Here is a 17972-nt window from a genome sequence, read left to right as displayed (position 1 = left end):
TAGATAATTAGACAGACGGATGGACGAATCGATAGATACGTAAATAAGGTAGGTAGGCAGGCAGGCAGAGAGACAGGTAAAGATATCGAGTTCATTTTTCGTTTTTAAATAAATCGGTGGCTCTGGCCAACTGTCCCTTGATGTGCTCATTAACACATCTTCAATGCTCAAATGTGGTGGGCATTACAAAATGTCAGCGCCAGAGTCCAATGCCAGCTTGATGCAGTCAGATGTTCGCTAACGTTTACGAAGGAGCGAACAAACTGTCAACAGCCAACTCTTTTTGACAAAGGAGGAAAAAGAAAAACCCGGAAAGGCCACTCCGCAACCTGGCGATGTGCGCAGACTGCAGATCAAGTCCAAAATAAATAAATAAATAATTTTTTTAAAAAATCGCCAACTGGCTCCTTCCAACAATTAAAACAGGATGTCCCCAAATCGTTGGGCACACTCTAGATGCCAACTGGTTGCTGCCATCGAGGAAGACTGAGTGGTCAGAAGGGAGGAGAGGAGGAGGGAGGGAAATTTCGTCCTTCGATGCAATTTTGTTCGGTTCCCGTCCTGCAATAGTGACACAATAGTAACTAAAATGGTAAAAAAAAAATTGGGCCTTTAACCGCAACGATGCCAGTTGTTAAAAAAGAAGGCCGGTGTTGTCGTCCGTCAGCAGCCTGCGCAGCTGGCAGCAGAGTCGGACAGTGAGGAGGCTGGGGAGGAACATGGGCCAGTCCTGAAGTCTGGAGAAGGCCTGGATGAGGGCTCTGCGTCAGAGGCAGAGATGGGGCCACGGCCATCGGGGACTGATGCGTGGACTCTGGAGCCCCCAGAGTCGGACAACAGAGAGGCAGAGGAACAGGAGGAGCCTGCCAGAAGGCAAGAGCAGCTAAAGCAAAAGGGACGATTCGGGAGTAAGGCCAGGAGATGATTGGCCCCTCCCATAAGGCTTAAAAGAGAAACAGAGGAACTTGGGCCTTTTGCAGGAAAGCAACGTTGCTAGCTCTGTTTCCAGTCGGCATCTCTTGTTTGTTTCTGAACTTCGTGGGGCTTTGCCAAGTAAGGCCTTTGGCAGGGTGTCAAAGAAGATAAAGGTTGGTGATTATCCCCAAGGACTTCTTCCAAAGGACTTGTTTTGCAACTAATTGGGACTCAACTGGGAATGAACGTAATTCTCAGCTGTTACAATAAAATAGATTTGTTTGGGACTAATTGTGTATTGTAAGCCTAGGTCACAACAGCCGGCTTATGCCGTTCTGGAGACCGAAATATGGGGAAAAAACTGTGGGAATCAAAATTACAACAATACAAGTAGTCCTTGAATTATGACCACACTTGAGCCCAAAATTTCCACTGCTAAGCAAGTGAAGTGAATTTTGCCCCCTTTTACAACCTTTCTTGGCATAGTTGTTAAGGGAATCGCTGCCATTGTTCAGTTAGTAACACAGCTGTTAAGTGAAACTGGCTTCTCCCTTGACTTTGCTAGTCAGAAGGCCGCAAAAGAGGATTACGTGACGCCAGGACGCCGCCACTGTCATAAATAGGAGTCAGTTGCCAAGCATCCTAACTCCGATCATACTGACCATGGGGATGCTGCAACGGTCGTAAGTGTGAAAAACAGTCATCAGTCACTTTTTGTAACTTTGAATGGTCACTAAACAAATAGTTGTAAGTCAAGGACTATCTGTAATCAGCATATATATACAATCACCACAATAAAATATGGCGCCTTATATTGGGCTAACTTGCTATCTCAAAAACTACACTTCGGGATAAAATTGGGATTTCAGAACTCAGCGCTGTTTTCTCATACCTCCCTATTAAGATTAATAAAGGCTTTTAGAGGTAAAGGGGGATTTATCCAGATATTAGTATCAGTTCCATGTTTACATTTTTAAATTAGTTTGGTGGTGAATGCAAGGGAATGCTAATTAGCACTGAAGGGTGGGGGAGTACAAACTCCAGAAGTCAACCAATTAATAGGCCTTGTTGATGAGCTTGCAGTTCAGGCACTAGTTTGCAAGCACTGAGTAATTCCAATCTAATATTTATATTTGCATTCCATTTGCAAGAAAAGATGCCTCAGTCAGTCCAGTTGGAGCATAACTTTCTCCAATCTGATTACGAGCAAATCAGTAAGACTGCATTGGCTATGTTGCTCGCCCAAAAGTGAGCGAAGACTACAGATCAGTGTTTCTCAGCCTTGGCTACTTTAAGATATGTGGACTTCAACTCCCAGAATTCCCCAGCCAGCCATTAAGTCCACTTTAAGAGGTGGGGACCTCAACTCCCAGAATTCCCCAGTCTACTTTAAGAAGTGGAGACTTCAACTCCCAGAATTCCCTAGCCAGCCATGAAGTCTACTTTAAGATGTGGGGGCTTCAACTTCCAGAATTCCCCAATCTACTTTAAGAGGTGGAGACTTCAACTCCCAGAATTTCCTAGCCAGCTATGAAGTCCACTTTAAGAGGTGGGGACCTCAACTCCCAGAATTCCCCAGTCTACTTTAAGAGGTGGAGACTTCAACTCTTGAGGCCCCTCCTCAAGAAGCCCTCCCTGGATCCAGCTGTATTAGCAAATTATTGTCCTGTCTCCAACCTTCGCTTTGTTGCAAAGGTTGTTGAGAGTGTGGTTGCACGACAACTGCCTCAGTACCTGGATGAATCGAATTATCTAGATCCGTTCCAGTCGGGATTCAGGCCCGGGTACAGCACAGAGACAGCATTGGTCGCATTGGTTGATGATCTCTGGAGGGCTCGGGACAGGGGTTGCTCCTCTGTCCTGGTCCTACTAGACCTCTCAGCGGCTTTTGATACTATCGATCATGATATCATGCTGCACCGGTTGGAAGGGTTGGGGGTGGGGGGCACTGTTCTACAGTGGTTCTCCTCCTTTCTCTCTGACCGGTTGCAGTCTGTGTTGACAGGGGGGCAAAGGTCGACCCCGAGGCCCCTTATATGTGGGGTGCCACAAGGATCGGTCCTCTCGCCCCTTCTATTCAACATTTATGTGAAGCCGCTGGGTGAGATCATCCGTGGTTTTGGGGTGAAGTACCATCAGTACGCTGATGACACCCAGCTGTACATCTCCACCCCAGACCACCCCAATGATGCCCTCGAGGTGATGTCCCGGTGCCTGGAGGCCGTACGGATCTGGATGGGGAGGAACAAACTCAGACTCAACCCATCCAAGACCGAGTGGCTGTGGTTTCCGTCGTCCCGATATAGTCAGTTGGCACCATCTCTGACTATTGGGGGCGAGTCGTTGGCCCCCACAGATGGGGTTCGCAACTTGGGCATCCTCCTGGACTCACGACTGTCTTTTGAAGAGCATATGACAGCCGTAACCAGGAGGACTTTTTATCAGGTTCGCCTGATTCGCCAGTTGCATCCCTTTCTGGATCGGGACTCGTTACGCACGGTCACTCACGCCCTTGTCACCTCACGCCTGGATTATTGTAATGCTCTCTACATGGGGCTCCCCTTGAGAAGCACCCGAAGGCTCCAACTGGTCCAGAATGCGGCCGCGCGGGTGGTAATGGGAGCAATGTGGCGCTCTCATGTAACCCCCCTCCTGCGCGAGCTGCACTGGCTCCCAGTGGTCTTCCGGGTGCGCTTCAAGGTTTTGGTTACTATCTTTAGAGCGCTCCATGGCTCAGGACCAGGGTACTTACGAGACCGCCTCCTGCCACCAATAGCCTCTCACCGACCAGTTCGCTCCCATAGAGAGGGACTCCTCAGGGTGCCGTTGGCCAAACAATGTCGACTGACGGCCCCCAGGAGGAGAGCCTTTTCTGTGGGGGCACCTACCATCTGGAACGGGCTTCCCCCGGAGTTACGAAACATCCAAGACTTACGCATATTCCGCCGTGCCCTGAAAACATTTCCATTCCAACAAGCTGGTCTGGCCTAACTCTCCCTTTTTAATTGGCTTTTAAACTGGCTTTTAAATTGGGTTTTAAACCTCTTTAGATAAATTTGGATGTTTTTAATCTTTGAGCCTAAATTACTTAATCTGTTTCTTAATAGTTTTTAACTTCTATATGTATTTGTATTTATTATGGCTGTTCACCGCCCTGAGTCCTTCGGGAGTAGGGCGGTATACAAATATGAAAAATAAATAAATAAATAAATAAACTCCCAGAATTCCCCAGCCAGCCATGAAGTCCACTTTAAGAGGTGGGGACCTCAACTCCCAGAATTCCCCAGTCTACTTTAAGAGGTGGGGACTTCAACTCCCAGAATTCCCCAGCCAGCCATGAAGTCCACTTTAAGAGGTGGGGACCTCAACTCCCAGAATTCCCCAGTCTACTTTAAGAGGTGGAGACTTCAACTCCCAGAATTCCCCAGCCAGCCAGAGAGGGGGGGAAAATTACTTACCACTTTGCAACACAGAGGCCAAAACCACCATAGAGCAGCAATCGCCATCAACAGTAACAAAATGAGGATAATGATCAGTGCCACAATGCCATTGGTCTATCAAAAACAAAGACGAAAAGATAGTAATTTAATTTATTTTTACGGTAACAAAAAGGCAGGGATTCTCTTTCAGCATCATGCTAAATCAGACCAAGACAAAATAGGATGCGTGTCTGCATATTCCTTTGTTATAGTAACAGGCTCTCTGACCCAATCTATATTGTTGGGATGAAAAGCTACCCTTGTAGCTGACTTTAAAAATAAAATTAAAAAAAAATAGTCAAGGTGTTGGCCCAGAGCAGGGATGCGCAATTATGGCAACTTCATGACTTGTGGACTTCAACTCCCAGAATTCCTCAGCCAGCCAATGAGGAGTTGAAGTCCACAAATCATAAAATTGCCATAGTTACCCACCCCGGCCTAAGGACTAGGGGGTTGTGAGTTCTAGTTCTGCCTTAGGCATAAAAGTCAGCTGGGTGACTTTAAGCCAGTCATTCTCTCTCATCTCAACTCACCTCAAAGGGTTGTTTTTGTGGGAAAAAACAGGAGGGAGTATTAAACATGTTTGCTGCCTTGACCCAAAGGTGCTTTTTTCAAGAGGCAACTGGACTTGCTGTTTTTTTCTTTGAAGATGTTTCACTTCTCATCCAAGACGCTTCTTCAGCTTATCCATCCGTCACCCAGTCAGTCATCCATCCACCATCCAGTCAGAACCGAAGAAGCTTCCTGGATGAGAAGTGAAACATCTTCAAAGAAAAACCAGCAAGTCCAGTTGCCTCTTGAAAAAAGCACCTTTGGGACAAACCATGACCTGGATGGCTGAGAATCTTCATAGACATTTCGCTGCCTTGAGTTATTTATAAAAATAACAAGGGTGGAATATAAATAAACAAATACACAGAATAATTATAAATGCATAAAATCGGATGGGCTAGATTAGCAGTAAGAAAACACTGCCAGGTACAAAGAAAAGAAAAAGTGGGTTCTCCGTTTTATATATTTATGCAGAAGAACAACAAAATGATTAGGGGCCTAGAAGCTAAAACATATGAAGAACAGTTGAAAGAATTGGATATGATTGATTAGTGTAGCGAAAAGAAGGACCAGGGGAGACATGATAGTAGCGTTCCAATTTTTGAGAAGTTACCACAAAGAAGAAGGAGTCAAACTATTCTCCAAAGCACCTGAGAGCAGGACAAGAAGCAACGGGTGGAAACTAATCAAGGAGAGAACCAACCTAGAAATAAGGAAAAATTTCCTGACAGAACAGTCAGTCAGTGGAACAACTTGTCTCCAGAAGTTGTGAATGCTCCAACACTGGAAGTTTTTATAAAAAGACTGGATAGCCACTTGTCTGAAATGGTATAGAGCAGTAATGGTGAGCCTTTTTGGCAGAGTGCCCAAACCAGAAGGGGAAACCCGACGACCAGCTGGCCGGCACACATGCGCGCATCGGAAACCAGCTGGCTGAGCTGGGGTGACGGCGCACGTGCCCACAGAGAGGGCTCTGCGTGTCACCTCTGGCATGCATGTCATAAGTTCACCATCACGGGTATAGGGTCTCCTGCTTGATCAAGGGGTTGGACTAGAACAGTGGTCCCCAACCTTTTTATCGCCGCGGACCAATCAGCCTTTGATAATTTTACCGTGGCCCGCTGAGCGCACACAGGGGTGGGGGCTTTGGGCCACACGTGCGTACCTGCGCGGGGCTCTCTTCCCTGGAGCCTTTGCGCACGGCCCAGGAGCTTTTGCGCACGGCCCAGGAGCCTTTGCGCTGCAGCGTTCATGTCCCCCGGCCGCTGCGCGGCCCGGTGCCAGGTACTCCACGGCCCGGCACCGGTCCGCGGACCGGGGGTTGGGGACCACTGGACTAGAAGACCTCCAAGGTCCCTTCCAACCCTGATATTCTATTATTCTACCCTCTTTTTAGTTTTATTTCCTCTGAGCACCAAATGAGCAATTTAATGGATGTTTAACGGCACGTGCCTCTCAATCGGAGTATGTGCACTTATGACTCTCTAGGCCAACTTTGGATTTAAAGTAGTTTTGTAATGTTTGGGATTTCATGTTTTGCAGAGAAGCTGCGGCTTTCTCTCAAAGTAGAAGTCAGCAAATATGTTTCCTGTTTATGGAAGCGACATAAAAGGTTGGGATAGCAAATGCCTTTGTAAGTTCAGCCTAAAAGCATTCTGTGGATTTCCTTCATTAAGCAGCACACGCTCTTTTTCATATTTTGAATCAGGAAAGATTTTTAAGAATCACACCGATGGGGGTGGGGGGTGGGGAAACTACTAATGGGTTTACCCTGTATTGCTGCAAACGTATAGACACTAAATTCCAGCTGCTTAAAAAAAAAAAAAATCTAAACATGTTATTTTTACTGGTTGTCCAAGAGCGGATCGTAATATTTATCTGGCAAAAACTTTCATTAACCCAGAACGAATAAACACCACCAAAAAGTAAAAATCGAGCTCCATAAAATAAACTCGATCTGTATTTTTTGTCAGATGCCTGGCAAAACCGAGAGGCCTTTGTGGATGCGTTTGCTAATAAAGGAGAATATGTGTAGCTCAGGGTTGACAGGAGGGGTCCTTGGTGCTCTCTGAGCTTGCTTGTTTTCTGGCAGATGTTTCATTACCCAAATTAGGTAACATCATCAGTGCTAGTACATCGGTCTAGCATTGATGAGGTTATTTAGTTTGGGCAATAAAATGTCTGCAAAAAAAAAAAAAAAAACAAGCAAATTCAGAGAGCACCCAGGACCCCTCATTTCAGTGGTGAAATCTGAACCGGTTTGCCGGCCGCACATGCGCAGCACGCACCAAACGCACGCTTCACGCAGAAAAAGACTTTCCCTAGGTAAGTAAAACAGCGAGGGGGGAGGAACAGCTGTGCCGCACGATTTAGCTTCGCTAGAAAGCAGGATTTCCTGCTTTCTAGCGAATATAAACCGTGCGGCACAGCTGATCATTGGAAATACCAGTTCAGACGAACCGGTAGCTTTTTTTAACTACCGGTTTGCCCGAACCGGGGCAAACCGGTGGCATTTCACCCCTGCCTCATGTGTGTATGTGTGTTTAATTTCCAATGAAAAAGAGAAAGAGAGAGGGAGGGAGGGAGGGAGGGAGGGAGGGAGGGAGGGAGGGAGAATAATCCTTATTTTGGAAGATGATCATTATGATCTAAACTTGCTTGCAATAAATCTCCTGGGGCCATTTTCCAGAGGTGAAGGAAAGAGCGCTGTTTGTTCTTTAAAGAGGCTACAGATGCATCTCAACAGAGCCTCTCAGGGGAAGTGGGTTTAGGAGCCTTTTATGAGCTGTTGAGTGTATTACCAGCAAATAATCCTTGTATGTAAATAACAGCAGCATGTGCCAAAAAGGAGGGGGGGAGAGAGGTTTCCTGGGTGACCAAGGACAATTTGTCTCTTCTTGTAATGAAAACTGGAGGTCATCTTTATATATTCCTTTTCTTTTCCTTTGTCCTACTCCTCCTTCTCTTCTTCCTTTCTTTTTCTTTGCACTTTTTTATTTTAGATGTGTCATATAATATATGCGGGGATAGGCGTATCCCAAAAGGTTTCCACAATTTTGGCCACTACTGTAGTTTCGTGTTCTAAAAAATATAGCCTCTCAGATATCAATATGCTTCTTTCTGGCGCTTATTGCTTGCGTACTTACACATTTTGTTGCCGTAATGGTTAAAGAGCTGGAAATGAGCGACTGCCCTTGGTTCAAACTGACAAACACATCCATTGTTCTGGAAAAAAAAAAAAGAGGGAAGATGGAAACACAACATTTAATGGTATGCTTATGGAGTGGACAGACTAGATATGATTAAATTAGAGAATGTGACAATGGAACCAAATCTTGATGCGGTTTCCTGGTTTGCTAAACAGCTCCAAGCAAAAACTCAGAATTAAACTACAGGTAGTCCTTGACTTACGACCACAACTGAGCTCAAAATTTCCGTTGCTAAACGGGACATTGGTTAAGTGAATTTTGTCCCATTTTGCAACCTCACAGACGTTAAGTGAGTCGCTGCCGTTGTTAAATTACTAACACTGGTTGTTAAGTGAATCTGGCTTCCCCGTTGACTTTGCTTGTCGGAAGGTCGCAAAAGGGGATCACATGACATTGCAACCATAAATGCGAGTCAGTTGCCAAATTTTGATTGCATGATCATAGGGATGCTGCAACGGTCATTAGTGTGAAGAATGGTCATAAGTCACTTTTTGGATTGCTGTTATAACTTCGAACCACCCCTAAATAAATGATTTTGTTAAGTCTACCTGCATGTTTGGGGGATTGTAATGAATGGCTTAAGCTATCATTACATATGAGTTGTGGCCCGCCAGCGACCTGCATAGATCGTGGCTGATCCCGACAACAAGGAGGCTGGTGTGTCGCGCCAGAAGCCTGCGCAGCTGGCGCTCGCGTCAGACAGCGAGGAGGCTGAAGAGGATGTGGTGCCAGAGGCAGAGACTCAGCCTGGGCCTTCAGAACCTCCAGAGGCTCCTTCAAGTGGAGAGAGCGAAGTGGAGGAGCCTCTCCTCAATGCTCAAGCACACAGGGCTGCCAAAAGGCAGGAGTGGCTACTCAGGAGGAGGAGGTCTCCTCGAGAGTAAGGCTTGAGGATAATTGGCCACTCCCTTAGCCTATTTAAGTCGCACGCAGTTAGTCATTTCTTGCTGGAAACAACGTGTAATTATTACAGAGCATTTTGGAGAGTGAGTGTCTTATCGTATCTTGTTTTCTGGGCTGGTTGCCAACCTTTGCCAGACTTTGTTTATTCTTGGTACGTTATAACTTTGATAAGGACCATTGGTGTGTGTCACAATCCTTGGGAATCCGGAGCTGGGGCAGAACAATATGGAGAATAAAGTTACCAATCCTTACACAACCAACAGAAAAATTGTTCCTTGATTGTACCACCTCCAATAAAAGTTTTGTCGTTGGAGTCTTCCGCAGATCTGTGCTCCAATCATCCTGAAGTGAATAAGATCTGAGCTGACTTGGAGTCTAATCAAGAACCAACTATGGCTACAGAGCTATTTCTAGGACACCCTGATGCTGCGACCCACAGGGTCAGCTTTGGAAGCCATATTAGGCCGGAAGCTTCCATGCTGCTGCCACCTTTTTATGTGTGAGAAAGTAGGAGGGGGGGATTTAGTAGAGGGATTGTCTGTAGACAAAATAGCATTCTTCCTGTCAGTCAAGGTCAGGCCAATCCTGCATCTGGAGAAGGAGTGGTCGGAGTGCTGTCTCAAGATGGGACAGATGGGGATTAGAGCATGCGATCGACTGAGGAGTGAGGGGATGGTTTGGGGGGTTTTGATTTACTGAGGGAAAACCCGGACGTCTCAGATTCGGGTTTTCCCAGATGTGCCAGTTTACCTATTCTAGTAAATAGAATTTTGAAAAATGCTTGCTTCAGAGTTTTACTTGGAGTTGGGGGGTTTTCTGGAACGTTGGCACACAGATCTTCATTTCTGAAAGAAACCCTTCACAAGTTAAGAAGAATGTATTGATAAGACCACACTGGGAATATTGCATCCAGTTTTGGTTGCCACGATATTAAAAAAGATGCTGAGATTCTAGAAAGAGTGGCGAGAAGAGCAACAAAGCTTATTAGGGGACTGGAGGCTAAAACATATGAGGAACGGTTGCAGGAGTTCGTTATGTCTAGTTTAATGAAAAGAAAGACTAGGGGAGACATGACAGCAGTATTCCAATATTTGAGGGGCTGCTAGAAAGAAGAGGGGGTTAACCTATTCTCCAAAGCACCTGAGGGCAGGACAAGAAGCAATGGGTGGAAACTAATCAAGGAGAGAAGCAACCTAGAACTAAGGAGGAATTTCCTGATTGTTAGAACAATTAATCAGTGGAACGACTTCCCTCCAGAAGTTGTGGTGGCTCCATCACTTGAGGTTTTTAGGTGCTTTGGAGAATAGGTTGACTCCCTCTTCTTTGTGGCAGCCCCTCAAATATTGGAACACTGCTATCATGTCACCCCTAATCCTTCCTTTCATTAAACTAGACATACCCAATTCCTGCAACTGTTCTTCATATGTTTTAGCCTCCAGTCCCCTAATCATCTTTGTTGCTCTTCTCTGCACTCTTTCTAGAATCTCAACATCTTTTTTACATCGTGGTGATTAAAACTGGATGCAATATTAAAAGTGTGGTCTTAGCAAGGCATTATAAAGTGACTTGAGTGGATATATGATGAACGGTTGCAGGAACTGGGCACGGCTAGTCTAGTGACGAGAAGGACCAGGGGAGACAGGATAGCAGTCTTCCAATATCCGAGGGGCTGCCATGGAGAGGAGGGGGGTCAAGCTATTTTCCAAAGCACCTGAAGGCCAAAGAAGGAATAATGGATGGAAACTGATCAAGGAGAGATTCATGGAAATAAGGAGGAATTTTCTGACAGTGAGAGAGCAATCAGCCAATGGAACAGAAGTTGCCTTCAAAAGTTGTGGAAGCTTCATCAGCCTCCGGGGCTGGGGTCACAATACTTCATCACTGGAAGCTTTCATGAAGAGACTGGACTGCCATCTGTCAGAAATGGTGTAGGGTCTCCTGCTTTGGCAGGAGGTTGGACTAGATGACCTACAAGGCAGAGGTGAGTTTCACCAAGTTCTGACCAGTTCTGGAGAACCGGTAGCGGAAATTTTGAGTAGTTCAGAGAACCGATAAATACCACCTCTGACTGGCCCCGGCCCCATCTATTCTCTGCCTCCCGAGTCCCAGCTGATCGGGAGGAAATGGGTATTTTGCAGTAACCTTCCCCTGGAGCAGGGAGGGAATGGAGATTTTACAGTATCCTTCGCCTGCCACACTAACCAAGCCATGCCCACCAAGCCACACCCACAGAACCGGTAGTAAAAAAATTTGAAGCCCACCAATGCCTACAAGGTCGCCTCCAACTCTGTTAATCTGTATAAATATCCCATTCAAGAAACAGTATCAATGGTTTGATACTGGATCTGGAAACAGACTGATGGTCTATGTTATGTTTAAGAAACATTCAGTGGAGGAAAAGCAGTACCAGGGACTCATCCTAGCTGGCCTATGGTCCATTGAGACTTAAACCCTGGACTCAACTCAACTTACTCAACTGTTCATCCCAGAAACATAAACGTAATAAAAATGACCATCTGAAAAAAGATTTGAATAGTCAATCCAACTGTGAGTTCTTGAGATGTAAAGAATTACATGGATTCACTCACGCCCATAAAAATGTCAGGCCTGGCAATAAACTCACTAATTACCACTCCAGCAACACAGATATAGCATAAAGGCCACTAATTAGGACTTGGTGGGGCTTTCTAGAAAGAGAAATTAGGCAGCAGAGAAACATAAATAGGAGAGCGGTTTCTTATTTCTTCAAATAACTTTGGAAAAACCCAAACACATGGTAAGGATTAGAGATCAGCTGCTCCTGGCCCGAATTCGAACAGACTCAGCAAGTTTCCTTATATGCTTATCTTTAAGCCGGAAGAGTCAGATTTTCATAGAAGTTTGTGGATTTACGGATCTCAGGAGCATTTTATCTATTAAGGCTGAACCACAGACTTCCTTGAACCAATTCTGTCAGCTATATGCCGATTTATCTCAAGTATCCTTTATGTCAGTGTTTCTCAATCTTGGCAGCTTGAAGATAGCAATAGTTTAGTTTAGTTTAGTTTTATTGAATTGGTATACCGCCCTACTCCCAAAGGACTCAGGGCAGTGAACAGCCATCGAATAGAATAAAACAATATAAATACAAAATTTAAAATAGAATAAAATGAATTAAATAATTTGGCTGAACAAATTTAAAACCCCAATACTTTAAAACCAAATTTAAAATTTCCATTTAAAAAGCGGAAAGACTTAGGTCAGGCCAGCCTGATGAAACAAGAAAGTCTTAAGCGCGCGACGGAAGGTGCGCAGATCCGGGATCCTCCGTATCTCCGGGGGGAGCTCGTTCCAGATAGTAGGTGCCCCCACAGAGAAGGCTCTCCCCCTGGGGGCCGCCAGTCGACATTATTTGGCCGACGGCACCCAGAGGAGCCCCTCTCTATGGGAGCGTACTGGTAGGTGGGAGGCTACTGGTGGTAGCAGGCGGTCCCGTAAATAACCAGGTCCTAAGCCATGGAGCGCTCTAAAGGTGATAACCAAAACCTTGGAAGCGCACTCGGAAGACCACCGGGAGCCAGTGCAGCTCACGCAGGAGAGGTGTTACATGGGAGCGCCACGTCGCTCCCATCACCACCAATAACACTTAAGACTTATATACCGCTTCACAGTGCTTTCCAGCCCTCTCTAAGCGGTTTACTGAGTCAGCCTATTGCCTCCCAACAATCTGGGTCCTCATTTTATCAACCTCGGAAGGATGGAAGGCTGAGTCAACCTTGAACCGGTCAGGATTGAACCGCCAAACGGTAGCAATCTGGGTCATCGTTTTAACCGAGCTCGGAAGGATGGAAGGCCGAGTCAACCTTGAGCCGGTCAGAATCGAACTGCCTTACTTTACGAAGTTTTCTCTCTGGTAACACTATACTTCTAACTAGGGCATGCAAAACCTTTGCCAGACCTATCCTTGAATACTGCTCACCTGCCTGGAACCCACACTGTATTTCCGACATTAATACATTAAAGAGAGTCCAGAGGTATTTTACAAGAAGAGTACGCAACTCCTCTGCTTGCAATAAAATTCCTTATACCACCAGGCTTGAAATTTTAGGCCTGGATAAACTTGAACCTGGAACACTCTACCTAATCCTGTTGTTAGTTTCTCTAAACCCCATAACCTTTTACCTTAAACTGTCTACCGTGGACCTTACATGTTTCTTAAGAGGTCCCTAAGGGGGCATGCATAAGCGCACCAGCGTGCCTACCATCCCTGTCCTACTGTCCCATTTATATGTAATCGTTTTATGTGTTTATGGCTATGTTTTGCTTATTTATATCCATTTATTTGTGCCATTTTTTTCACGTGTCCATGTCTATGTCTATACTGATACTTGTTTCCTTGTACTTGTTGACAAAATAACTAACTAAATAAATAAAAATAAACAAATTGCTGACAACTGGCAGTCAGCAGAAGTAGCCTGCAATACTGCATTCTAACCACTGCGCCACCACTTTACTTACTTTACTTTTATTTGATTTGTATACCGCCCTACTCCCGAAGGACTCAGGGCGGTGAACAGCCAACAATAAAATACATACATACAAAATTTAAAAAGCAGAAATAAAATCGAATTAAATAGTTTGGCCCAGACAAATTAAAACCTCAATCAATTTAAAACCAATTTAGACTTTAAGTATTAAAGATATTAAAAATGTTAAAATATTAAAATTGTTTAAAAAGAGGGAGAAAGTTAGGCCAGGCCCACCTGATGAAATAAAAAGGCCTTTAGAGCGTGGCGGAAGGTGCGCAGATCCGGGATCCTTCGTATCTCCGGGGGGAGCTTGTTCCAAATAGTAAGTGCCCCCACAGAGAAGGCTCTCCCCCTGGGGGCCGCCAGTCGACACTGTTTGCCGATGGCACCCGGAGGAGCCCTTCTCCATGAGAGCGTACCAGCCGGTGGGAGGCTATTGGTGGTAGTAGGTGGTCCCGCAAGTACCGGCTCGGTTGTGTCTGTATGGACTTCAACTCCCAGAATTCCCCAGCCAGATGACCTGGTCCAGCTAGCAGTCCACCCACACTGATTTACCTTTTCACAATTCTCAGCATGCCCAGAGCAGCCTGGTCTTTGCCGAGAATGCTGGGAGTTGAAGTCCACACGCCAAGTTGGCAAAGGTTGAACCAAAGTCTACATGTAGTCCTTGACTTGCGCACGACTGAGGGAAGTTTGGAACGCTCAATCATGTATCAATGGGTGCCAGGCTAATACAGTCACTACCCAAATGTTTACTGCTTTGTGAGACAAGGGGAGACAGCAATAAGAGCCACTTACTGCTCTCTATGCCAACTTTCTCTGCGGCATTGTAATTCGCTGTACTAGACTGCTTCTCCTAAATAACCAACAAAGAACACTGCCAGCAAGGCACAACACTAAAACAAATGAGTCCTCCTCAAATCAGGCCAAGCTTTGCTAAATGTGCCCTGCCGACCTGGCACCCCAATGAAATGAGCAAGGAGGGGGCCCTTACCCAGGCCAAACTATTATGCCAACGCTCTTGCCATCTCAACCATCCAGTAATCGGAAGCAGCAAAGCACGACACCCCACATGGACAAGTCAATGGACATTTTTTTTTTTTAGTGCTGCACACCAGATCTGACCCACCCACCTCCCTGAAGGGTAAGCGCAGCAAGCAATAACCATGCTTTTGCATAGTTTTGAAAGTTTTATTTCACAGTGGCGCCCTTTCCGTGCTGATTTAATCGAATTTTGCTAGATCATTTGGAGGCGCTGTGCTGGTTTTCCTCATCTCTACACTCCTGGGGAAATATTTCAGACATTTGTTGGGGTGAAAGCCTCGGTGACATCCCGCTGGAACTTTGGCAGATTTAATGCCCTCTAAAGATTGGCCGTCCCCACTCTTTTCATTCCTTCCGGCGAGAAAAATAAGCAGCTGGACCTGTTTGATTCTAATTTTTCGATGAGCCTTTTGACTTAACATCTTTACGTGGCCTGAATCAAACCGGATTGCTGTTGAATGTCAAGGTATAAATTCCAACAGAACCGAGCCCAAAATTTCAAATCTCCAAGAGTAATTGGGACTATATCACCCTAGATCTGTGATGGCGAACCTATGGCACGCGTGCCACAGGTGGCACGTGGAGCCATATTAGTGGGCACGCCAGCTCAGCTCTGGGGCGCATGCGCGCGCCGGCCAGCTGATTTTTGGGCCTTCTGGGCCCACCAGAAGTAGGGAAACAGGCTGTTTCCTGCCTCTGGAGGACCTGGGAGGGGTGGGGAAGGCCCGTTTTTTTTTTCTTACCTGGCTCCAGATCCTCTCTATTTATCTGGGAAGGGTGAAAACAGCCTTTCCCACTCCCTTGGAGGCCCTACGGAGGCTGAAAGGGCCCATTTCCCCACTCCCGGTGGGACAGGAAGTGACTTTTTTCCTGTCCCCAGCCTCCAGAGACTCCTAGAGAGGCTCCTACAGACTCCTAGAGAGGCTCCTACAGACTCCTAGAGAGGTTCTGGAGGCAGGGGACAGCAAAAAATGTCACTTCCTGTCCCAGAGGGAGTTGGGAAATGGGCCCTTTCAGCCTCCGTAGGGCCTCCAAGGGAGTGGGAAAGGCTGTTTTCGCCGTTCCCAGATACACAGAGAGGATCTGGAACCAGGTAAGAAAGAAAAACGGGCCTACCAGGCCATCATGTGCCAGGAGCGGGGGGGGGAGGGGGTTGCACACACATGTGCGTGGGCACGCGCGCGCGCAACCCTCCCCCACCCCCCGCCTCTCCTGGCATGCGATGGCAAAAAGGTTAGCCATCACTGCCCTAGATAGATGGTTTTTTACACTCAATTGTGGTCGTAAGTCGACGACGATCTGTACTGGATCTTGACCTCATGAAAAAATGGTCCCAACCAAAATAATTCCAACAGACCATGATCCTCATGCCACCCATCTTTATCAACAGCCCCACATCATTAACAGAGGGATAGAATCAAGATCACATGAAGTGTTAATATCGCTTATAATGCCTTGGTAAGGCCACACTTGGAATACTGCGTCCAGTTTGGGTTGCCACAATGTAAAATAGATGTGGAGACTCTAGAAAGGGTGCAGAGAAGAGCAACAAAGATGATTAGGGGACTGGAAGCTAAAAACATATGAAGAACGGTTGCAGGAACTGGGTATGTCTAGTTTAATGAAAAGGAGGACTAGGGGAGACATGATAGCAGTCTTCCAATATCTCAGGGGCTGCCACAAAGAAGGGCGAGAGAGAATCTCTTCTCCAAAGCACTAGAAGGCAAGACAAGAAGCAATGGGTGGAAGCTAATCAAGGAGAGAAGCAACCTAGAACTAGGGAGAAATTTCCTGACAGTTAGAACAATAAACCAGTGGAACAACTTGCCTCCAGAAGTTGTGAATGCTCCAAAAATGGAAGTTTTAAAGAAGAGATAGGACAACCATTTGTCTGAAACGGTATAGGGTTTGCTGCTTGAGCAGAGGGTTGGACTAGAAGACCTCCAAGGTCCCTTCCAACTCTGTTATTCTAAATTCCAAATCTTCAGGAACGCAAGACTGATTAATTCAAAGCATTGCCCTTATGCCAATTTTGTCCTGAATTATCAATGGATGATTTGCAAGCTTGTGGAGGGAGAGAGCTATACTGTATGCTTTAAATATGTATCATTCATATCCTGACTTCCCTTTCTTTTACTTTAATAACTTTAAAATAATGCAAAAGCCGATTCACAAAAGTAGGCCAATGTTTTTGAAAGCATACTTAACTATACCATATGCCTCTTTAAATCATTTCTATCAAACAAGTTGTAGAGTTCATTTCAATCTCTCTCTTCTTTTTTTTTTTTTCTTTTTGCAACCGCTTACTGGTATTTATCCAATTTGTTCCTTTCTTCTTGCCAAATTGCAGGTTTGAGATCTCTACTAGACAGAAGGACAGCTGCGCTATTGTTGACTGTTGTGGGAAAAAAAACCATTTTTAAAGGGGGAGGAAAAAAACAGACTGCAGAAACAGAAGAAGCCTGTGAGAATTGCTCTGTCAGTCTGTATAAAATATAATGAAGTTTGGACATTTTTAAAAGTGAAGTACTAAATATCCCTTCTTGTGGCTTGTCTCGTTGGCCCATCAATACGTAATTACTTATTAAGAGGTATATTTTCTTGCAAATCAGGCAAAGAAAGCATAGGTCTTCCTAGTCTCCAAATCAGAGGATCCACTGTCACACAAAACAAGACTTTCAAATATGAATATGGAGTAGAGATGATTTAAGGTAAAGGTAAAGGTCCCCCTCGCACATATGTGCTAGTTGTTCCTGACTCTAGGGGGCGGTGCTCATCTCCGTTTCAAAAGTGAAGAGCCAGCGCTGTCCGAAGACATGTCTGTGGTCGTGTGGACAGCATGACTAAATGCCAAAGGCGCACGGAACGCTGTTACCTTCCCACCAAAGGTGGTCCCTATTTTTCTACTTGCATTTTTTACGTGCTTTTGAACTGCTAGGTTCGCAGAAGCTGGGACAAGTAATGGGAGCTCACCCCGTTACGCAGCACTAGGGATTCGAACCGCTGAACTGCCGATCAGCGTCTTATCCACTTTACAAACATATAAATATAAATCACTGGAATTTGTACACTCTCCTTTCTTACTCTTTCTCTCTTCTGTCTCCTTCACTGCAATTACCCATAAGTTCCCAGATGTTCCAAGCTGAGCAGCCATACATTACTCAGGAGAATGACTCTTAAGACAAGTCATTACTATTTTCAAAAGAGGGATGTTCACCAGTGGTGGGATGCTGCTGGTTTAACAACCGGTTTGGTGAGCGCGCACTTTGCGCGCGCATGCACGCAGCACTGAAAATGGAGCATTTAGAAGCTCAGCTTCTTACCTTCCAAGTCAGCAACGGTAAGTAGAACAGCAAGAGGTG

At 45.7% G+C, this 17972-nt stretch overlaps 1 protein-coding gene across 1 annotated transcript in view; it reads right to left on the bottom strand.

Annotated features, from left to right (window-relative positions):
• Positions 1–17972, bottom strand: part of ANTXR2 (ANTXR cell adhesion molecule 2) — a 196441-nt gene that overhangs the window by 106462 nt on the left and 72007 nt on the right. The window contains exons 11-12 of the mRNA XM_070948476.1: positions 8093–8171; positions 4374–4469 (exon numbers count right to left, since the gene is read on the bottom strand). Of these exons, the coding sequence (XP_070804577.1) occupies positions 4374–4469; positions 8093–8171 (175 nt within the window). The remainder of the gene's footprint in view (positions 1–4373; positions 4470–8092; positions 8172–17972) is intronic.

Source organism: Pituophis catenifer, unplaced genomic scaffold, assembly GCF_029215685.1.
Source record: "Pituophis catenifer annectens isolate HBS135680 unplaced genomic scaffold, rPitCat1.0.hap2 SCAF_8, whole genome shotgun sequence".
In the NCBI taxonomy this organism is placed as follows: Eukaryota; Metazoa; Chordata; class Lepidosauria; order Squamata; family Colubridae; genus Pituophis; species Pituophis catenifer.
This window is presented reverse-complemented; position numbering and strand designations above follow the sequence as displayed.